Source organism: Engraulis encrasicolus, chromosome 3 (assembly GCF_034702125.1).
Source record: "Engraulis encrasicolus isolate BLACKSEA-1 chromosome 3, IST_EnEncr_1.0, whole genome shotgun sequence".
Lineage (NCBI taxonomy): Eukaryota > Metazoa > Chordata > Actinopteri > Clupeiformes > Engraulidae > Engraulis > Engraulis encrasicolus.
Genome location: NC_085859.1, coordinates 55,273,131 through 55,298,130, shown reverse-complemented (window position 1 = coordinate 55,298,130; position 25,000 = coordinate 55,273,131). Strand labels below are relative to the sequence as shown.

General features: G+C 42.0%; 1 protein-coding gene across 1 annotated transcript in view; it reads right to left on the bottom strand.

Moving 5' to 3' along the window:
* LOC134445537 (fibrinogen C domain-containing protein 1-A-like) overlaps positions 1–25,000 on the bottom strand; it is a 112,548-nt gene that overhangs the window by 48,656 nt on the left and 38,892 nt on the right. The window contains exons 3-5 of the mRNA XM_063194590.1: positions 23,745–23,910; positions 21,153–21,279; positions 9,340–9,349 (exon numbers count right to left, since the gene is read on the bottom strand). Coding sequence (XP_063050660.1) covers positions 9,340–9,349; positions 21,153–21,279; positions 23,745–23,910 — 303 coding nt within the window. The remainder of the gene's footprint in view (positions 1–9,339; positions 9,350–21,152; positions 21,280–23,744; positions 23,911–25,000) is intronic.

Genomic DNA, 25,000 nt, shown 5'->3' with positions numbered 1-25,000 from the left:
AAATCCTGCTGACATGTTTTGGAGAGGGCAACCATTACACTGAGAATTGTCTAATTCGTTTAGATAAGAAAGGTCAATTTATTTGGGAAATGTGCTAAATGTATGCTCAATGTGTCAACTGTAGGGTACTTGTACATAGCCATCTGCAGAGATGTACTAAACATTTGAGACGTGTACAAAGCATTTGATATTTGATGAAAGCAATGGGAATTGCCATTCTGTTTTGGGATATTGCAAGTTGGTTTGGGGATTTGTCCGTGTTGTTTTGAGAATGTCATCTCAGTTTCGAGAAATTAGCCAAACCAATCGTGAAGGTTCTACCATTGTTTTCTATGGGGACCCAAACTTGCACAATATCGTCGAAAACGACAAGGGGTATGGACACACAAAGCATTTTTTGAAATCCCCAAGCCAAGCCTGTCGTTTTAGTGTTTGAACGGTGTCTCTATCTTGAAAGGCCTAGGAGGAGAAGCGTGGCAAGCCCTCTTAGCAAGAGAGGGTGAAACTAATGTCATTAGGGGCTGCAGTGTCTGATGTTGCACTGGGGACACAACGGGAGGTGCAACGCAGGAGAGTTTCCTGACTGAATACTTGCATCCGTTGAACAGCCTGTGTGTCCCTCCCAGTCATGGCTGTGGTGGAGAGAAGTCATAAGTAGCTAACCAAGCATACCTGCCCTTGAGTGCTTAGTGTTGTTAAGAGCTTAAACGGCTTGTTTGTCTTCAATTAAAGTCTACAACCTGTGACGGCCTCCCTGTCATGTTACAGGGACTGTTTGTGAGAGAGAGAGAAAGAGAAAGAGAGAGAGAGAGAGAGAGAGAGAGAGAGAGAGAGAGAGAGAGAGAGAGAGAGAGAGAGAGAGAGAGAGAGAGAGAGAGAGAGAGAGAGAGAGAGATAGAGAGAGAGAGAGAGAGAGAGAGAAGGAGTTTGACAGAACATGAGTACTGGACTGAATATCATCAAATGAAAGCAGCAAGTAGTAAGATGTGCATTTACATGTAGCCTACACGTCTTTCTATTTGTATCTGTTTGTGCACGTTTATGTGTCTACTACGAGTGTGTGGATGTACCGGTATCCATGCTCCTTTGTACAGTATTGACATATTTTACTGTATGCGTGCCAATGTGGGTTATTTATGCTCACAGTCTTTCCCATTTCCAGCTAATGCCCTCTATTCCCTTCTCCATCTTATCAGCAGATACATAAAACCAGAACTGTATTTCACAAAACCACAGAGCTTCAGAATTATGTGTAATATAGGGTACAAGCAGACAACGAACAAACCCTACACCAGCACAATTACGTAGCCTTTTAATCCACACTGCGTGCACAAACAGTTTAATTAAACCCTATTACTCAGAGCGAGATATGCTATATTGTGCTAACACCAGTACAGTACGGTAATTGTGTTGTTGAAATTAATTGGCTGCATTAAATAAATCTGTAATCAAGGCCTACTTAGTGCCAGCTCTGATGCTCCATTCTAGAACTCCTGCGGTGAGAGCAGTAATTCCATTGTTCTGTTTTGTTCTGTTCCGCTTTCCTCCAACTTTGTTCTTCTGATGCTTTGTTCATACTGTTTCTGCATAGCACATATCTATATGGAAAGTGAAAGTGAAAGCCCAACTGGGAAACTCCAAGTCCCATTGTCATTGTGACTCAGCACTCCACAGCACACAAGAAAGGAGCATTTATGCTTCACCCGCACAAGGGGGCAGCCCTCAATGGCGCCCAAAAGGTAGCAGTGCAGCGGGACGGTGTAATGCTCAGGGTACCTCAGTCATGGAGGAGGATGGGGTTAGAGCACTGGTTAATTACCACTACCTGGCAGGTCAGGAGTCAAACTGGTAACCATTGGGCTACAAGTCCCTAGGGAGGCCCAAACCGCTTACTTATGACTGCCGATGGAGTACAGTCAGCATGCCATGAACAGACGGACATCAGCCACCAGACAGACAGACAGACAGACTGAAAGACAGACAGCCATATTTGGTTAATGAAGTAAAAAAAATACCGGATAGGTAGGCAGCTACTTTCCTCTGGTGTGGTGAAGAAGTAAATCAAATCAGTTAGGTAGGCTGCTGCTTTGGTAGGCAGGTGGTTATTTTGGTCTCTTTCTCCAATAGTGTAAAACATAGGTGATGAGGGCAACTGCTTTAATGTCATTGAGCAATATAATAGGTATCAGGTCGACAGCTGTCTTGTAAAGTCAGAAAAAAGGACAATGGGAAATTGCATTGTAAATAACAAAGTAGCTAACATAAGTAGCAAATATGGTTTCAAGAAATGCACCCCTGACCTAATAAAATAAGAAGCAAGTGAGGAAGTTTTTCTGAAGGAGAAGCGGTTATACTTGACTGTTTTACTGTAATGGTTGTATAATGAGAATTCGATAGGTTGGCAAATGGTGTGTGTGTGTGTGTGTGTGTGTGTGTGTGTGTGTGTGTGTGTGTGTGTGTGTGTGTGTGTGTGTGTGTGTGTGTGTGTGTGTGTGTGTGTGTGTGTGTGTGTGTGTGTGTGTGTCAAGCTGCTTTTAAGAGTTTTTTATTTGCACGTGTGTGTGTGTGTGTGTGTGTGTGTGTGTGTGTGTGTGTGTGTGTGTGTGTGTGTGTGTGTGTGTGTGTGTGTGTGTGTGTGTGTGTGTGTGTGTGTGTGAGTGTGTGTGTGTGTGTGTGTGTGTGACTGTGCATCGCCTAATGGTCTACTGTCTGGCATTCTGCCGGCGGGAGTTTATTTGAAGAATTACAAAAATCATTTGATGACTTGTCACATTTGGGGAAAAACACAGGCTCAAAAATAAAAAGCAAAGATGCTGAACACTGACTAAATTATGCACACACACGCACACACGCACACACGCACACATGCGCGCGTGCACACACACACACACACACACACACACACACACACACACACACACACACACACACACACACACACACACACACACACACACACACACACACACACACACACACACACACACACACACGTGCAAATAAAAAACTCTTAAAAGCAGCTTGACTCAGGACAGTAGAGAAAGTATCTGAATAAGATACTGCAGACTCACACGCTTGGAAGAGATGACAAACAAGCAGTAGAGAGTCTGCACAGAGACAATGATCATTTAAATTCCCAACGCAACACAGCCACACACAGAAAGACAATCAGATCCACAGCAAAAGATTTAACAGACTAAAAATATTTAGTGTAATAAAGTCCCTGCTGACGAACACTTCCAAAAGATTCAGTGGAATGTAATGGAATAAAGTATGCGTGCATGCGTGCATTACTATGAGCCGAAATCTGGTAATACACATGAATGCGTGAAATTACACATGGTCTCTAATGAAAACAAACTAAATCAACACAGGTTAACAGGGAGAAAATAGACCCTCCAAATCTTCATCCTTCTCATTGCAGCATCATCCTCATCCAATGCACAGATCTATGGGGGAAATCGGATCATTTCATTCCGACATACATGCGGCACTCATCATCACTATCTTCCTCTACCTCATCATTGTGCCACTGAAATTCACTGCACATGTCCACAGAGGGGAATCAAACCCATAATCAACCCCTTCTCTGAACATTTACTCAGGGACGCTCCAACGGCTTCTGCCACAGAATTATACGATTGCCAGAGAGGCTTGGTTGAACTCAGGCTGAGGTGAAGAGAGGAAGTGAACGAGAAGGAGAAGGAGATGAGAGGGGGAGCAGGAGATGAAAGAGGTGGAGGAGAGAGTGGATAATGGGGAGAAGAGAAGAGGAGGAGAAGAAATGTTAAAAATGTAAAAAAAACAATAAAAGGGGAGAAAAGAAGAGAGGAGACCGGGGAGAGGATAAGTGAAACCACGCAAACTCCAATTCCCATTGTCATTGTAAGACAGCACTCCACAGCACACAGCCAGGACGGTACGATGCTCAGGGAACCTCTGTCATGGAGGAGGATGGGGGAGAGCACTGTTATTTACTCCCCCCACCAACCTGGCAGGCCAGGAGTCAAACCTGCAACCTTTGGGCCAAGTCTGATGCCTTATGGGATGTTTTCTTTTTTAATTTCCACCCTGAACATGGGCAAAATGCAAAAAGAGAGCAACATGTTTTCTATATTTCTTCATTTAATGTAAAGACTAAATAATCAAATGCAAATCTTGCCCGGACATGATCACCTGAGAGTCCCTGTGCAGGGGTGCAGGCAGGGCCGTCTCTAAAGAATGGGCTGAACGGGCTGCAGCCCCGGGCATCACCGCTAGGGGGGGCCTCCGGTCGCGGAATGTCAAATGACAAAAAATAATAGAAGAAAAAACAAGAATACGAGTGAAAATGTCGAGCCATAGGAAACAGGAGAGCGGAGCAAAAAAAATGAAAATTAGTAGAAATAAAAAAGGAAAGAGCCAAAGAATTATTACAGAAAACACCCAAATTAACCAACCTGTGGAGTAGTCAGCCTGCTGTAGCGGCTACCACCAGCAAAGATTTTTTTCGGTAGGCCTACACAGTTCTGGTCCTCCTTGCGCAACTCTCGAGCAGCATGTGGCTCGCCTTTGCAGCTCGCAAGGTTAGTCTATTGTACGGTCAGCATGAAAAGGGTACTGTTGTGCTGGCTGTCTATCAGCTGTCAATAACGCCACGCGGACTTACTAAAGCCCTGATCAAAAAGCGAACCGCGAGATATTACATTCCTCACGCAACGTTTTGCTACATGGCGCTGCGCGTGCATAGTAGGCTGCATCAACATGGTAGGCTATGATTTCGCGACATCGGCAACTTCGTCAGCATTTAAGATAGTGTTAGTCATGTCAACGTTATTGTTTTGAAAGATGTAATTGCTGTCAATGCCAACAGACAGTCAATTAGTTTCTAGTCGCTGAAACACCTTAAAAATAGTGACAGATAAGAGAGAAGGTGGGAGTCTTTGACAGTGAGAGAAGGCGGGACATATCTCACAGACGCACGCCTATGGCAAGCCGTTTTAACATATAGTTTTTTTAAGTGACAAGTTTTTTTTTCTTCTTGTAGGCCCATGTAGACCATCCTAATTTGAGTTCATAATTTCTAATATATCAGTTTCAGTAGCCTACAATCTTAAATAGCCCTAGTGTAATATTGTATGCAATAATTTGTTTCATTAGTAGGCCTACATTGGATAGGCATATAGCCTACTACATTTAGACTGATAGGTTGGCAAATAGCCTACATTTCCATTGCGGAATATTATAGGGCCTATTAGACCTACATAGGTTATCTACACAGTACATATGCAAATTATTATTAATTATTTTATTTTATTAATTTAAAAAATAGTTTTATTTTATTTATTATTTATTTTATTTGTGATTTATTATTATTTTTGGGTTTTGCGCGCTATGCGATTAATCGCGATTAATCACAGAAAGTCATTGAGTTAATGCGATTAAAGATTTTCATGTTTGCCCACCCCTAGAAATAATATCACCAGTTAACTTTAAACGGTATCTGTCATAGATTGGTAGGCCCACTGTGTACGCTGATGTGTCAGTGGGTTTGTGTGACGTCATGCGTCAGAACATGATATGAAGGGCCCCATCCGGGTAACTAGCCCCGGGCCTCAGAAAGTGTTAATCCGGCCCTGGGTGCAGGTATTCTTTTGAATTTCAATGATTTAAGGAGCATTCAATGTTGGAGCAGGTTCACACACCATAAGAGACACTAGGTCAGACACAAAGAGTCATGTTACTTTTTGACCAGCAGATGGCAGCGGAAGAAACGCATAGATAACATATTGCTCTCAATGTGCATGTTGCCCATGTTCAGGATGGAAATTTAAAAAGAAAACATCACATAAGACAAGTCTCATTGGCATTTTTAAAAAGAAGAATTCATGGAGAATGAAGAAAAAAATAAAATAAAAATCTGTGGACAATCCCACAAGGGGTTCTGGAGCTCTGAAAATGACTGATTTGTCAGACTTGTGAGGTCTTCTGGTCAAACACAGATGGGGTTTCCTTTCTATTTATTGCTTTTTATGAGAGTGTTTCTACTTATCTCTACCAGGGGAAAAAAATCAAGAACCTATATTGTGCACAAATATGTCTTCTGAAGGCCTAAACAGAGCACAGCCGAAAACTGCAATAAAATTTGTATAATCTTTGAGGGAATGCTATGACGATGCAGGATCATCCAGACCAAAACGGACAGTTTTGCAACAAACTATTGCTATCTCTGTACCAGCATGCATAATGTGAGCTTCCTTCGTGGTTTAGTTCTTGAGCCATGGGCTTGTGAACTTTGACAAAAAAAAGAGTGTGAACAAAATGGGCACCCCCCTCCCCCAATGAAAATGGCTGTAACATGGAAAGTATACATCTTACACTCAAATAAATGTACAGTGCTTCTCTTAAGTACCATGGGTACATTTGGTAATTTTTTCAGATTTTTTGAGACCTAAGTGTGCAGGCTCCTGTTGAATTGACATGGAATGACCCAGAACAGAACGTTCACAGTATTAGTATTGCTAAACTAAAAGTGCTCTACAATATTTATACAGTAGTATAGGTCAAATATCAGTACACTTCAGTTAAAAAGTTGAAGATTGTACTGTGAGATGACAGGCAATTACTGGGTCATAGTTGCATTCATGAATATGGCCATGGCAACTTCCCGCCCACCCATCATTCTCCATAACTGTGCCCTGGCCATGCTACCGCCCCACCCTCCCATCGCTCACCATGATGACTGAAGTGCCTTGAGCATGACACTATGTCGCTACTATGCTTTATTGGGATGTTGATTTGTGGTGGTCCTATGAATGTTTGGGGCATGAATACAATTTCAGTAGGCCTATACGCAGTGCTATGTTACAATGGCAATGTGCGAGGTGGGCTTATTAATGTATCAGCTCTTGACGAGCCAATGATGAAAATAGCATTGGTCAGTCTGTAAAAACGTAATTTGCACCAAGTAGCACAGCAAACAAGCAGCACTACAAGCTAGCTCTCAAAGCAATGCCTAATTTGCAGCAAGCACATTATATGCAACAATGCCACAAATGATGCCACACACAGCAAGTGCCACAAAGCAAGCTTTCACAAAGAGGAAAGTATGCAAGCCTGTAAGCAAGCTTGTAGGCAAGCAAGTGCTATGCTGTGCCATGCAGGCCAGTCAGTAGGCAGGCCAGTAACTGAAGTGTTGATAGTCCAGGTTTATATAGGCCTACAGGTGCAAGCGTACCATGTGACCATAGTCATCAGGAAATTAGCAGGTGAATGCCGTAATTGAATAATTGCATAACAGCCCTTAGTACTCAGGTGAGGCCAGGCACTGATTAGCAGATTGGTTTAGATGGGACTGCTTGTTAAAAGAGTGTTACAAGTTCTTAAAATGTTTCAACCATTCACACTTTCATCACTATCAAAAGGCATGTGCTACTTATACTGTGCTGTTTTAAGTATTGTAGCTTCCTTAGAAATTGTTTCATGCTTGGTAGTATCAGAGAATCTTTAACCAGTGAGAATGACTTAAATTCTTAGGGTGGTATTGCAGCTTGATGGTGATCCCGGACAAGTGGAGGATGAATGGGTTTCAATGGTGCTGCCTAAAATAACTTCATTGCTTCCACAACGGCCAATGCTGCTATTGTGCAGTGCTTACTGTTTATGCTGAATACGTGACTCAAAGTAATATTTTAATAGAGATGCACCGGATCCTGATTTTTAGGATCCTGCGGGATACCGAATCCACTGCTTAAGATCCTGCCGGATCCAGAACCGGATACCGGATCCTACGAAAGGGTTGAAACACATAGCCTACTCACACATGTGGGCCCTTTTTATCACGTTGGCTCAAACTATTTTGACTGAAAAGCCTCGGCTACCGGATCCTGGATCCTGGAACCGGATCCGGATCCTGTGAAAAACCCTATTATCCTGCCGGATCCGGAACCGGATCTTGGATCCGGTGCATCTTTAATTTTAACACTAACAGTAGAACAGTAGAATGGTGTTGCAGAATTACCCTAAATTAACAGCTATTTTACAGCTATTTTTTACAGTGCAGCTGAATGGAGGGAAAATGTAAACAGTGAGTATTGACTAATAATGCATCTCTCTCTGCCTTCCTTCCCCCATAGAAGTCTGCATTTCCATTACTGCCACTTGCAATCAGCTGAGCGCCTGGACAGGTCTGGGATCAGTGTGCATATGGAGCTGATTCCAGGCGACCCCGAGAGCAGGGCTGGTCACGGCCCTCGCCAACACACTCACATGAATGCAGAATGTAGAAGAGTATTTCTGAGAATCGGCAGAATGGTACACCTCTAATGGTCATGTAAAATTCAGATGTTGGAAATATGGAGATGGAATGAAAGCAGAGTACGTTTTATGCTCTCTCTTATCCATCTAGCATCTGGGTCTTTTTCTGTTCTGTCTTCTTTATAGCTTTTACCAATGTCAACGCACAGCACAGCACTAAAAGAGGGCATTTGCATGAGTGGAATAATACACCAAAACAGCCCAGAGACAAAACAGAGGGAGTGGACAGGGGGACAGATGATCAGTTAGGGCACTAGGGTAAACTGATGGCCAGCGAATGTGAAGACTATCTGTGAACACTATGGAGTTATTTTGGTGGTGGGTTAGGGAGGTATAGTGTAGGGTAAGACATTGCTTAAAGATGCCCTCTGCAGTTTGTGTGGTGCCCGTGGAATGCTTGTCTCAAAATCTAAACTGTCAATTAAAAATGTAGTTTTACTCTGTGTAGGATTGTGGCTAGAGTAGGTATTGCAACTATTCTTCTCATTGAAACTGTGCTGCATAGTGCCAAATGTGATCTTTTCATAAATATTTACTAAGTAAATATATACAAAGTAAATACTGTGTAATACACATATCTCAAGAATTTCTATGAAACTACCATGTATTTTCTGGATAACAACACGATAACAGAGGTAACAGAAAGTTTCCAGTTAGATACCATCTCTGTTCCCTGTATACACAGTAACTACGTACAGTATCTGTACCATAACAGAAAGCGTGGGTGTAGTGTGAGGCACTGCCAAGGAGGTGGAGAGGGGATGGAATGAGATATAACAGGGCAACCGAGAGACTGAACCGAGAGCCAATCACCAATCAATCTGTGTGTGTGTGTGTGTGTGTGTGTGTGTGTGTGTGTGTGTGTGTGTGTGTGTGTGGTGTGTGTGTGTGTGTGTGTGTGTGTGTGTGTGTGTGTTTGTGTGTGTGTGTGTGTGTGTGTGTGTGTGTGTGTGTGTGTGTGTGTGTGTGTGTGTGTGTGTGTGTGTGTCTGTGTGTGTGTGTGTGTTGCCGGGGGGGGGTTGTGATCTGGCCTCCATCAGACACACTCCACTTTCTGAAAAACCTTTCAGGCTGTGGCCCTCTTCTGATGACCAGAGGTCAAAGACTCAGTTCCAACTTGAGTACCGACTTTCCAGAGATCTAATCTCCTCCCTCCTTTTCATAATGTGTCTTGGAACCCTGGTCATTTCTACCCCTCCCCTTTCTCTTCCATGTCACTACTGGATATATTTTACACAATACCTTTTACAGTGTACTTATACTCAACATTTTGAGGATCCAATGTAACACTCATAGTGTTAGTTGTATTCTCTAAGTCAGTGATTCTCAACCTTTCTTAGAATAAAAGCCCCCTTGACCTCATCATAAGCCTCCCAGTGCCCCCTCGACCTCATCATGAGCCTGCCAATGCCCCCTTAGTATTGAAAAAATAAATGGACTAATACCCCTCAATGGCAACTAAGCACCACCCTCTCTCAGCTGTCCTCTGATCTGCTTCTCAATGTCCCCCTAGGGCTCCCAAACGCCCCCTAATGGGCTGTAAAGCCCTGTTGAGAAACACTGCTCTAAGTATATTAACACAACAAAATAGAAAGTAGTAGTAATCCTCCAGAAGTAGTAGTTATCCTCCAGAAGTAATCCTCCATATTTCTAAGAGTACAGACAAAGCTTTCTACGATGCCAGCTTAAATCATTTCAGCACCACGGTCAGCTCTCATTTCAAACCTTTGCAATTGCAAAAGAGGCTGCCATATTGTGAAGGACAAAACCCATATGCATATTTCCATGCCAACGAATACGTCTGCCATACTGTTAAGGTCAGGAAGGTGGAAAAAGTGTTTCCTAAGGATGCATATCTCAAAGAACTTCAGATCACATTCACACCACAGACAGCCCCCACTCACTCAAGTGTGATGGAAATCAGATGAACGTGGTTTGAAAAATTCATTCACACTTAGGCACGCACTCAGGCACACATGCACGCACATCCACATACGTACTAAGGAAGCAGAATATCATATTTCTATCTCCACAACTCCAATGCTACTGAGACGGTTTCTCATTACATTACCTTAGATTGCATAGCTAACACGATTATCCAAAGAGAGTTAGTCAGGTACAGTATTAGTTACAGTCCCTGGAGCTATGAGGGGTTAGATGCCTTGCTCAAAGGAACTTGAGCCATGGATGACAGTGTGGGTATTCTACCCACATTCTTCCTTGTGGTTAGGGTGGAATTTGAACCTGCAACCCTTATCCCCAGACCAACACTCTCCCTAACCATTGGGCCACCACTGCCCCTCTCACTGAAACCAACATCCTCCTCTGCATCATTTCGATTCAAATTCAGTTCAGTGTAATTTATACAGCAGCAGTGCCACATATGGTGCTCTGCATTGGGATTTAGCGCTTGGCTAGACACAAATACTCTCAATCAGGCTGGTCACACACACACACACACACACACACACACACACACACACACACACACACACACACACACACACACACACACACACACACACACACACACACACACACACACACACACACACACACACACAGCCCCACGGACAGGGGGGTACAAAGGGGTATGTTGTCCCGGGCCCAAGGAGATAGGGGCACAGAGTTGGGTCCTCATTACATTGTATATATTGGGTAGGGGCCCTTTCATATTACTTTGTCCTGGGCCCAGCGAAAGCTCTCAGTGGCCCTGTACGCACGTGGACACACACACACACACACACACACACACACACACACACACACACACACACACACACACACACACACACACACACACACACACACACACACACACACACACACACACACACAAACACGCACACATGTAATTACTGGTCCTTGACCCCAAGAGACCTTGTTGATGATGAATTTGGATAACACAGATGGGAAGAGTCACCCAAACACACTAGTGTGTGGATTAGAATGCCCAAAACCCACTTCACAACCACAAGGTAAACACACACACACACACACACACACACACACACACACACACACACACACACACACACACACACACACACACACACACACACACACACACACACACACACGCAAACACACACACAGGCACGCATTCACACACACATGGGCACACGCATGCATGCACAAGGGCACACACACACACACACACACACACACACACACACACACACACACACACACACACACACACACACACACACACACACACACACACACACACACACACACACACACACCAGAGCATGGCAACCCGACCGAAGCCCGACGGGCCTGGTCGGAACCCGACGGGCCGGGCCGGGCTAGGACAAAAAAAATAGAATATCTGTCGGACTCGGGTCGGACTAGGGCTTGAAACAAACAAACAGACATTGTGAAAATTTTAAGCAACCAGAGGAAACGTTTCAGTTCATGCAAACGGCAGTTTTGTGATTAAAAAATAAATAATTGAATATGCATAAATGAAAATGTTGGTAGGCTACTCGTGCGAGTGATTATTATTGGCTGTATGCGCGCGCCAGTTACCAGCGGCGACATGGACGCTCACTCCCAGTCAGCCGAGTAGGGATGCCTAGTCAACTTGTTTTCTTAATAAGCGCCAAATCAACAGTTGTCAGCGGACGCGTGGTCTTTTGTTGTAGGCCTAGTGTAGCCTAGGCCATGTTTTAGCATGCCGAGGCTGTCTTGAATGTTGAACATAAAATGACGAAGTTTGTCACTGCATTGTTCGTCAAGGATTACATTTCCAGCATGTGCTAGCAAGGAGCATAATATGGATAACTAAGAAGATGCACAAGCTACGTGGAGTAAGGTAGGAGAGGTTTCCTGTTACTACTTTGTCCGCTGTGACATATGTCCTTCACGTAGGTTCTTCTTAATTGTTGTCACTTTTACTGTACAGTTGTAACTATGCGCGTGCAACCTTTCCTGATTTTATATTGACCGCATGGACATCAGGGGAAATGACATTCTCTTGGGGGCCGAACAGGTTCTTCTGGGTTAAATTATAGCCCATCCTTCTTAACGACAAGGAGCAGCAGCTTCACAGGGCTCGCGGGGATTTATTTGCATTAACAGTAACGTAACAAATGCTTCGATAGCGTGCTGACTGCATCCAAAACGTATTCCCTAGTTTTCGCCTTTCCTCTCACGCCCCTCCCATGCATTTGGTCACCGCACTCAACATCTCTGGTTAGTCTAACCGAAGGAAACATAAGGTGCGCTGTCACGTGTGTGTGTGTGTGTGTGTGTGTGTGTGTGTGTGTGTGTGTGTGTGTGTGTGTGTGTGTGTGTTTATACTTACTATGCGTGCGTAACTAAATTAGGCTACTGCAAATTGCCTCATCCTAACGTCTTTGCCTATCTTGGCTATTTATCACGTGCTATTTTGAGTATGGAGGAGCCCACATAGAAAATCTTGCTTGCGCACAGGTTCTGTTGTTATTACAGTGGTCTCGGGCTTCGGACGGGTTCGGACACAAACATTTTAAATAGTCTAGGGCTCGGGTCGGGGTCGATCACTTTTCTGTCGGCTGAGGGCCGGGCTCGGACAGAAAAATACGGCCCGAGCCACACTCTAACACACACACACACACACACACACACACACACACACACACACACACACACACACACACACACACACACACACACACACACACACACACACACACACACACACACACACACACACACACACACACACACACAGCTACACAATGCTGGTGTCATACATAGAGGACATAGCAAGGTAATGAGTTGTCGTGTCATCAAACATTGATAAGGAGCTGTCAGAGTTATTACTAGTGGGAAGATAACGTAATAGTGATGAATTATTTCAGTAATATGCACTTGTAAGAGATAAAGAGAAAATGTCATTAGTGACCATGACGGTGCTCCATCGTGGGATATTGAGTTAGATTCATGGCTCTTACACCAACAAAAACAAAAATACATACAGTATATAAATGAAAGAAAAAACTTTTGAGGCCCTCCTCGCTAAGTTAAAGGGAAAAGGTCTGTTAAATTCTGGCTACATGCCTACGTGTTTCAACTAGTCTCTTTAACAGGCCAAAAATGAGTTCATAATGTTTGGTCTGAATGGACCTCATGTGCCAGTGTGCCTTTGAATACTTGGTAAGAAAGTGTGTGGTGTCATTTCTCCTTACTGACATGCCTACTGTACTGCTTGGTGCTGCTACTAGCATCCTGTATGTCACATATTATTGTGTAATCTGAACTCTCCTTAATCACTACTCTATACATGGGTTTGCCGTGTTTGTAAACACGATGTTGTGAGGAGGGGCAAGACACTGGCAGCCAACCATGTGAGCAAATATTTTGACCGACAACGGTTTCCAACAATCAGAAGTTGAGTTCGCGCAGCCAGGGGAAAACAAAAAAAAATTTGACCCATGTATACACTACTGTATATAACTCCACATAAATAGGCCAGGACTGGCTGGTGTGTGTGTGTGTGTGTGTGTGTGTGTGTGTGTGTGTGTGTGTGTGTGTGTGTGTGTGTGTGTGTGTGTGTGTGTGTGTGTGTGTGTGTGTGTGTGTGTGTGTGTGTGTCTGTGTGTGTGTGTGTGTGTGTGTGTGTGTGTGTGTGTGTGTGTGTGTGTGTGTGTGTGTGTGTGTGTGCATTCGCGTGAGAAGAAGTTTTTTATGAAATATGCCAGTAGGCCTACAGACCAAAACAAAAAGGTGAGACTCAGTGAGTAAAACTGAAAAAAACAACTGAAAAAAAATGAAAATGTGTGTGAGTGACAGAAAATAAGTGGCACACAAGCAAAGAGCATGATTTTAAACCTTACTTACTTTCCAGACATAGTGCAGAATGAGCTACTTTTTTCTGCTTCTGAGTATACAAACAACAGTTGTAGTACAAGCAAAAACCATATCTCAGGAAGAACTAATATTTGGCCCAGTTTCAGACAAACAAAATGAAAAAAGAGAAGGAAGATAATGCACCACATCTTTTAAGGAGGAAGAAATTCAACAACTGCATGCTGCCAGCCTCTACTCTTACTGACACTGAGGGAGAATGCCTGTCAAAATAATATATGAACACCTCTCTCTCTCCCCCCTGCCATTACTCTTTCACATTGTTTACTGTGCATTGTTTACTGGGGTGGCATTGCATCATTCATCACCATGTCACCATGTTACTATCTATCTATCTATCTATCTATCTATCTATCTATCTATCTATCTATCTATCTATCTATCTATCTATCTATCTATCTATCTATCTATCTATCTATCTATCTATCTATCTATCTATCTATCTATCTATCATGCTTTGTGTAGGTTATTTTTATTTTCATATAAAAAGTATAAAGAGACAAATAAAGAAAGACACAATGAGTGAAAGAAATGAAAGAAATTTAAGAGAAAGAAAGCCATAAATGAGACAGTGAGGAGGAGGCAAGAGGGCAGTGTGTGTAGTTGTGTTGTCCTGACCTTGTCTTGGATCCCACCAGCAGCATGACTGGCATATTTTATCTCACAGCTGTGGGACATGCTGGAGCCCAGGGAGAGACATTACATTACATTAGTATTTAGTATTAGACTACACTAGGACACACTGCACGTGTGTGTGTGTGTGTGTGTGTGTGTGTGTGTGTGTGTGTGTGTGTGTGTGTGTGTGTGTGTGTGTGTGTGTGTGTGTGTGTGTGCGCGTGCGCGTGCGCGTGCTGCGCGCATGTGTGTGCCCCTGTGTGTGCTGTTTATTTCCATGCGTGTGTGCATGTGCATGCATGGCAGATTTGTAATCTTCTGGCATCTGTGCTCCAGATGTTTACACACCTGATTATGGCAACTGATACAAATGACGCCCATGCTGAACACAATATTCCAGAGAGAGAGAGAGAGAGAGAGAGAGAGAGAGAGAGAGAGAGAGAGAGAGAGAGAGAGACAGAGAGGGAGAGACAGAGAGAAGAGAGAGAGAGAGAGAGAGAGAGAGAGAGAGAGAGAGAGAGAGAGAGAGAGAGAGAGAGAGAGAGAGAGAGAGAGAGAGAGAGAGAGAGAGAGAGACTCAGTATATTTGAATCTCCCCAGAATCCCCTCTTGAGTACACAGTTTTTGCTCTTTTGCTCCTTTCAAATAAATTTATTTTTCTATCCATTACTTCTATTGAGATTATGTGGGTTTTTTTTGTTTGTTTTTTCTACAGTGCTCAACCAACGGTTGTACTGTGGGAAATGCTGTTGGAAAGAGTTGACTAGAATAAAAAGGATTCAAAAGAAAGTATGGAATGGGCTTTCACTTTTTTTTCACTTTCAAATGAAGTGGAACAAGAAAGTACAGCAGAAAAGATGAATGAGACCGTTTGTGTCCATGTCCTCACAAAGCTCTGAATGCATGTTTTCATGTGAATGTGAATGTGAATGTGAATGTGGATGTGAATGTGTATGTGAATGCTCTCCTGGTAGTTCTGCTCTGGGGCCACTGCAGAGCTCAGAGCCAAGATGGAGTTGCAGTATCATCATGCCCTTCTGTGACCTAATAAAGTAGAGCCAAAATGAAGATGAAGTCTCTATGAACCTTAAAGGGACAGTTTGTTCAATTTCAACACGCAGTTGTAATGCTCACACTACCCTGGACTTGTCAGTGCCTGAGATTTTTTTTTCTTCTTCTTCAGCCGTTTCCGAGATCCTGGTCATTGTAATGGGGGCAGCTCTTTGTTTACATTTCAAAAAAACATTTTTATTTATTCCCAAAAACATCCAAAAGGTTATAAAACATCAGCAGACAACTAGCAAACAGCAGTACCTTTTGGGAAAATATTTGGAGTTGGCCTATGTTTCATTTTTTAAAAATGCAAACAAACGCTGCCCCCATTAGAATTGCTCATATCTTGGAAAGGGCTGAGCCGAAAAATGTGGCATCACCAGGTACTGACAAGTCAAGGGTAGCGTGAGCAATACAACTGCATGTTGAAATTGACCAAACTGTCCCTTTAATATCAGAGCCAAAATGGAAACGCAAAAGGACAAAAGGACAGAAATAGTTTAACCATTGATGATAGATGATACATTAGCCCTGGCGCCTGGAGCTGCATGATGCAACATTCAGGCTCATGAGATTTAAGACGCTTTTATTAAAAATCTTGGTAGCTTGGAGCTGAATGAATACATTCTAATGCAAAATGAGGGTCTTAGCATTAAAATGCAACTCACTGCATGTTTTACGTGCTTCAGACGCCGAGATATTTCTAGTCTTATAGGCTGAGCAACTTTCTTAACCCTATGAAACCTGAACCATGAAAGCAATGAGAGAAAATTCATTTTTTTTGGAATTTGCTTCAATATTGGTCCCTTATAAGATTTTGTTAAGGTCACTGAGATATTTAATGCATCATATATGATGCATCAGGCTTTAAAGAAATGAAAATTCCAATTTCATGACCATTGAAAAATGTTTTTTAATGCATTTTAATTTAAAAAAAAGTTGTCAGACAATTTAATTTGAGGATTATCTTTAAATATTTACTGAGATCCTGCCATTTTTTTTTAGATTATCCTTGTTTTAGCAGGACCACATTTTACATTTCCCACAGCCTGGTTGGGTATTTCTTTAAAATCTATGTAAAAACATAGCTGATCGAATGCTTAACAACCTATTTATGAGTGTAATATAGATCATTATTCATTTTTGATGTGCAATTTGAATATATGGGTCCATTACTGCAATTGGACCATTTCTCCATTCACTTCAATGCATTTTTTACGAGATCATAATTTCAACATTTTGCATTACATTTTCAAAATTGCAAGTAAAACCTGTTTCTTAAGGCAATATCTTTGTCTTGCAGTACAACAACGTGTGTGTTTTGTTAAACGATCGTCGTGGTATGCTTTGTAAGTTTCCCTATGGGCGAAATGCATTGATGGCTGACTTCCTGCCACCGCCGGATGGTGCTTATTTGTTTCATCAGTTTTAGCACGATCTCTCTGCAACACGGTGTAAAAATATAAACTCTTCCTTGATTAATTGCACAAAGCAAGTGTTCAAATTAAAGGATGTAGAGTTATATTTCGGAAATTTGTACACAAACCTTTTGCAATTTGACGATATCTCAGCGTCGGTCAGGGAAACCGCTTCTACCCCATTTTTGCATTTTTCGCCGAGCTGTGGTCAACAGCTGCTCTCTTGTGGCGGTTTCCGTGTACTGCAGGACGTTTGGAAATGACACGCAGGATGTTTTTGAGATGGATTTTTTTTTTTTGTCAGCGTGGAGAGGGCTTTAAATTTGATGAAACAAATATGATGCGTCCGGCGCGATAGGGTTAAAAAGGGCTTAGGCATTCAGCAGCCTTTTTGCAAGTGCTTTAGGCATCAATGGGTTAAACCCTCCAAATACATGTAGGCTTGGCAGACACAGCAGATGCAAATAGCAAAACCTGACAACAACTCTGACAACATGATCTCCAAAAAATCTGTGCTCCTGGACACGGTTGTTAAGGGCACAAAATCCGTGTTCAGGAGCACGGATTTTGCCAAAATTCCGTGCTCCTGGACACGGAATTGTTTTCCGTGCTCCTGGACACGGAATTGTTTTCCGTGATGGACACAGAGAAGTGCTCTCTCTATAGGCTACTCCCACAGCTCTATGTTTCCACAGTCTTGTGTTTTCTCAGGATTTTTCTTATTTCAAATATTTTTTTCTCAAAAAAAACATTTCCTACTGACAGGTTAAGGTTAGGGATTGTTTTGGTCTGGGCACAGCTAGTTTTCTTTCATTCATTACATGAATTTGATAGCCTAGCAACCAACTGGAAAAGGTATTTCTCAAAAATATGTCTTTAATGACAGGTTAAGGTTAGGGAATGTTTTGGTCAGGGCACAACTTAAATTGCTATAGCATTATTTTGTTTAGGATTAGCATTTGGTATGTATTTTTCTAATGATAGAGTTACACAGTGCTGTGGTAACAGCCTATAGAAAGCACTTCCGTGTGTCCATCAAGGAAAACAATTCCGTGTCCAGGAGCACGGAAAGCAATTCCGTGTCCAGGAGCACGGAATTTTGGCAAAATCGGTGCTCCAGGACACAGATTTCGTGTCCTTAACATCCGTGTCCAGGAGCACAGAATTTTTGGAGATCAGGCTGACTCTGACCTTGGACTAATACAAAATGAAATGCCACTGCACTGAAATCTCCACAAACTGAAAAACCCATTTCTGAGCCAACATGTTATGCATTACTATGGCCACACAGTAAAACCCTTCGTTTATTTGACACAAAATAGCTGCCCAGCCTACAAAAGTGCAGCATCCTAACAGCTGCATCGTATCCTCACCCCAAGCTTAGAGGAGGTGAATCTGAGCCAATAAAATGGCACCATCTCCAACTGCTGTATCCTCGGGAGAATAAATCTAAGCCAAGTGTCAATCTTGAGAGAGATCTTATCAGAATCTTATCAGAGAAGACATACGTACTCTGGAATATTATAGCAAGATGTGAGGAGGCAAAGTGTAGCTAAACCTTCTCTTACTTTGAATGTAGTGGAATAACTACTTACCCAAGTGTACAAACACAAATCAAAACTGTTATCAACAAAAAGAAAGCTGTCAACTAGTGCTGGAACAGTGGTCTAAAATACAGTATTTTCCTAATTCAATCAAATTTAACAAGGGGTGGGCAAACATGAAAATCTTTAATCGCATTAACTCAATGACTTTCTGTGATTAATCGTGATTCATCGCATAGCGCGCGAAAACCCAAGATAATAATAATAAATAATAAATAAAATTAATAAAAAATTAAATAAAAACATATTTATAAATTAAAATTTATAAATTAATAAAAAATAAAATAATTAATAATAATTTGCATATGCACTGTGTAGATAACCTATGTAGGCCTAATATAATATTCCACAATGGAAATGTAGGCTATTTGCCAACCTATCAGTCTAAATTATTGCAGGCTATATGCCTATCCAATGTAGGCCTACCAATGAAACAAATGATTGCATACAATATTACACTAGGGCTATTTAAGATTGTATGCTATTGAAACTGACATATTAGAAATTCAAATTAGGATGGTCTACATGGGCCTACAAGAAGAAAAAAAAACTTGTCACTTAAAAAAATAGGCAACAGGCAGGCGTGCGTCTGTGAGATATGTCCCGCCTTCTCTCAATGTCAAAGACTCCCACCTTCTCTCTTATCTGTCGCTATTATTTAAGGTGTTTCAGCGACTAGAAACTAATTGACTGTCTGTTGGCATTGACAGCAATTACATCTTTCAAAACAATAACGTTGACATGACTAACACTATCTTAAATGCTGACGATGTTGCCGATGTCGCGAAATCATAGCCTAGGCCTACCATGTTGATGCAGCCTACTATACATGCGCAGCGTCATGTAGAAACCAAAACGATGCGTGAGGAATGTAATATCTCGCGGTGCGCTTTTTGATCAGGGCTTTATAAGTCAGCGTGGCGTTATTGACAGCTGATAGACGGCCAGCATAACAGTAGACTACCTTTTCATGCTGACCGTACAATAGACTAACCTTGCGAGCTGCAAAGGCGAGCCACATGCTCCTAGAGAGTTGCGTAAGGACGACTGTAGAACTCTGTACCGAAAATGGATATTAAGAAGTTGACGTCCTTCTGTAGGCTATGCCTGTTTTGTTTTGCCTACTTTTCTAGACATTCTTCTTCTCTGTCAGCAGTCACTGGAAGCAGCAACAGAAGCACACTGACGCTTTCAAAATAAAAGCCACGAACGACAGTCATTAAAGGCTAAAAAAAAGAACCCTTTAAAAACACCTGCTGCGTTATAGCGTTAACAAAATTGCGTTAACGTTGCCCAGCCCTAAATTTAACACATTCACTCCCAAGTCACATAAAAATACGTTTTTGCCTCCCCAGCCTTGGCTCCCAAAACGTAAAATTATGTTTTACGTTTTTTTAATGGATTCTGAATCTACACATTCTAATGCACATTCTGTGTGATTTTCGTAATAATGTGATGAACAGAACTGACATAGAACATGAAAACACCTACAAAGTCAAAACTCCTACAAAGTCAGGATCTGGATATTTCATCATCTGTGCATTTTATTACACACAATATTTGAGTTTTATTATAGCGAGTCAAACCACTTCCTGATCACGTCACGTCACGTCTCAAGTTACTTCCTGGAGAATCAAAACATGTACTGTCAGTGCCTTGCTAGCTAGCCTATTCCTAAACATATGATGGAAGGATAAGGAGTTTTGCTGCCATCAAGATAGGTGTAAAATGGAAGGTTGTAATGAAAAACAGCATGCAACACAGCAGGAAGTAACCTAATTTTGGGTGAGCACGTCTACTTTTATCTACAGAACGAAAACTGCCAGTCAAGTGACATTAGCTAGCTAGTTAGCTAGCTCTGAACAATAGCCTGACCAGGTGATTTTTGCATCGAAATAGTTTACTTGGAAGCTACTGGAGTTGTTCTTCGGGAGTGAAAATGCATTTAGACCCGCAATTTAAACTCGGAGAGTCAAAGAGCGCACCCGTGACAAAAAAGGCTTTATCTTAGTTCGAATGGTGAAAAAAGCTATTTCTACCTAAACCAGTGCACTCTTAAAGTGGAATAACTTCGGAATGGAATACGCTAGAAACGAACCGTAAAATTATACAGACAGCTGATATTTTAGGCTTTCGAACAAAAATATGACAAAAAATGATGAAATTGGCTGGGAGTATACAGCTAAAATTCCAAAAAACGGCTGGTATTGAATGTGTTAAATCCCTTTTTTGGAATTAATTTTCATGTTTCATATTGTAATAACATAGCATTCAAATATTAACCATCTGGTAAGAGTGCAGAAGGGAACACTGACCGTCGGTGGTCATGTCACAGTAGACCTGAAAGCCGGCAGGGAAGTGAATAGGGAAGATGGAGTAGAGGCCATCCTCCCTTTGCCCACTGGCATAGATGTCACTGCAGTCACGCGGCCAGGTACCTACAGAGCGAACACACACACACACACACACACACACACACACACACACACACACACACACACACACACACAAGCATGCACCTACGCATGCACACGCACGCATGCACGCACACACACACGCGCACACGCGCACACACACACACACACACACACACACACACACACACACACACACACACACACACACACACACACACACACACACAAAACAATAGCATTTCGAAGTGAATAGAAACAAAAGCAGCAGCAGGTACATTTCAAGCTGGATATAAAGACCACATTTTCACAAGATCCCACTGGAATGCAATACCACATTTTGGATAGCTCTGTTTTTTTCTTTATAAATGTGTTTATATATATATTTTTTTAAATTCCGCCAACTGCTTATTTAACTTCACTGCCCTCGTCTTATTGATACTAAGGCTGTGCTGAAGATCGAAAAGTGTAATTAGGTTACATTAGAAGGATGATTTACTTTCAAAAGAACAAAACATGTGAAACCGTCAAGATGTATCAGACTTGCTGAAAAACAGCTGCTAGGTATCACAGACTGGAGGGTTGACGTGTGTCTGGGGAAATCAAATCACAAGGGGACAGCTCAGACACATTTCCATTCACATTTTTTTCAGGACGTGCAAAGTGAAGATACTACAGAACAATTTTGATCATATTTTTTGTCATTAAGCGGGCTTGCCACGCTTATAGTAATCTCTAAGTCCAGTTTATTAAGCGGGCTTGCCACGCTTATAGTAATCTCTAAGTCTTGTTTATTATTGGTTATCTTGTGCAGGTCTGTAAAAATAGAAAATGGATCTCCTCCTTCTTTTTATTTTTTAACAACAGCGATCTAAAAACTAGAAACTGTTGTGATTGTGCTCTCTGCCTTGAAGTACAATATTAACTGCCATACAGACAATCACAACAGGTGCTGCCAATAAAGGGTTCCATCTCAACGGTCACATTCTCTCAACATTCTATCCTTAACGAGCACCTGCACTACAATTCTAGAATTCTATTGTACAACTCTTCAATGCAATGTGATATTGTCGTGCTGGAATGCTTGTGACAGCCAGCCGCTTGGCTCAAAAGCAAAGGTGCTGGATTAGAGATATGGAGGTCGTGAGTTCGAATCCCACTCTGACCCATGTTGATTTTCAAATTATATCATATGCAGTGTTCCTTAGCCAACTTAAAATAGCATGTATGTCATTTAGTATATCCCCAAAATCGTTGGCTGAATCGTTTGGCCCATACCTTCTGACTGGGTTGATGGATTTTTCCCACATTTTTTTAAGCTTTGTTTTCACAATAGTAGTTTGTTTTTAATATATGTATAGATATCAAAAATAAAACTGCTCAAGCTCTGCCCCAAAAGACAAGCCCGCTTCAAGCATTTTCTGCGAGAATACAATCTAGTTATATTCATCTTTAGAGCATGGATACCCTGGATTGGCTGTACCCATTTGTAAATCATTTCCACCCAATGGACCGATCGTAAAAGCCACACCACCTAGTTGCTCGTTGAAATTGCAAGTTCTGACGGAGGTCCTGCCAATTCTATTGTCCTTAGTTACCATTGCTGAGCTTGGATTGGATGGCGACTGTTCGAGCGTGGGGTTTTGCGTTCGGTTAATTGTTTTATAGTACAGGTCCTTCTCAAATAATTAGCATATTGTGTTAAAGTTCATTTTTTCCCCATAATGTAATGATAAAAAAATAAACTTTCATATGTTTTACATTCATTGCACACCAACTGAAATATTTCAGGTCTTGTTTTGTTTTAATATTGATGATTTTGGCATACAGCTCATGAAAACCCAAAATTTCCATCTCACAAAATTAGCATATCATGAAAAGGCTGTCTAAACAAGCTATTAACCTAATCATCTGAATTAACCAATTAACTCTAAACACTGGTAAAAGCTTCCTGAGGCTTTAAAAAGTCTCAGCCTCTTTCATTACTCAAAACCGCAGTCATGGGTTAGACTGCTGACCTGACTGTGTTTAACATTGAAGTCAATGGCAGTGGCATTGCATGAGGGTTATGAAAGCCCAGATATCATTGATGCTTAGCTGTCAGCTGTTTGTTGTTCTTTGATCTGGTGACCCACACTTCCCTCTTCATTATACTCCATAGATTTCCATACCAAGTTTTTGTATTTTTAAGAAAAATCAATTCTAATTTGCCAGACAGAACTTTCCATTGACTTTGAATGGGGTTTCATGTCTTATATTTTGACAGAACCCTCTTTCTTTGACAGAACCTCTCCAGGGTTGCGTTTCTCAAAAGCGTACTTGCTAGCCAGTTAGCAACTTCGGTAGTTCCCAATGGGAAATTGCACTGCAAACAACTAAGTAGCTAAGATAGTTAGCAACTATGGTTTCGAGAAATGCAACCCAGATCTCTCTTGTAATGTTAGTGTATTGCTGCTGTTGTTATTGTTGTTGTTGTTGTTGTTGTTTACCCTCTCCGTTGCCGCAGCCTTTGGGCCGTGGGATGCGTATGGGCGCCCTCTGTAGGTCGGCCTTAAGGCGGCTCTTGATGCTGCCCGTCTGCTTCTGCATGGAGTCCAGTGCATCGCTCACCGAGTTAACCACCTTCACCATGTTCGCCTCGCTCTCCGACAGCAGCTGCAAAACACAGAGATAAACAACTATGAGATGTGTGCTGTCTCATCACACAGAAACCTGACGCAACAGTTAGTTCAACAACTTCACCGTGTTCACCTGCCTTTCCAAACAGCAACTACTGTACAGAGCAAAGAAATTAACTATTAGATGTGAACTGCGTTAATCTGGTCTCACCATAACCCCACACTGGAGTGAGTTCACCACCTTCTCCCTGTACACCTGGCTCTCCAAAAGCAGCTGCTACCGACAGAAATAAACTATGAGATCTGTGATACGGTAGCCTAGTCTTAGCATGTGTGTGTGTGCGTGTGTGTGTCTGTGTGTGGCTGCATGTGTGCGTGCGTGCGTGCGTATGCCATGGCATTGCTCAGTGAGTGCATCATTCTCATGATGTAAGCTTAGCGCTTTGACAGAAGCTGCAACCATCAAAAGTACAAATTCACAATGAATCATTGGTAGGTCTGTGCACGTGTAAATGAGCAAGTGTTTTCACACAAAGTACATCTAAATGTGTAACCAAGGAACAGCTGGTGTGTGTGTGTGTGTGTGTGTGTGTGTGTGTGTGTGTGTGTGTGTGTGTGTGTGTGTGTGTGTGTGTGTGTGTGTGTGTGTGTGTGTGTGTGTGTGTGTGTGTGTGTGTGTGTGTGTGTGTGTGTGTGTCATCTCCCTCTTGGAGTCACCTTCAACTGAAGTTTATCAAGTATAATTATCTGAGCTGACAATAACAGGCACATTGATATTTTCAAAAACATGTTTCCGACCCTTAAAAAGTTGTTTAACATTGTTCATCTATGGTACTATTAAAGACACAAAAGCCAACAGGAAATAGAAAATCAAAAACAGCTTCAGAAGACAAACAAAGGAAGCAGTCCAGTACAGGCCAAAAGTGTGGACTCACCTTCTCATTTCTGCATTATCTTTATTTCCGTGGATTTTCATTGCTAATAACCTTTCAATTAATCACTTGGCTTCAGAAGTCACTCATATGAAAGCTACAACCCTCCTGAATGAAGTTTTATGTACAAAAATAAATGTCATGAAAAATGTCTCCAAAGAAAGATTGACCCTTTAATGAACACAGGCAGGGCAG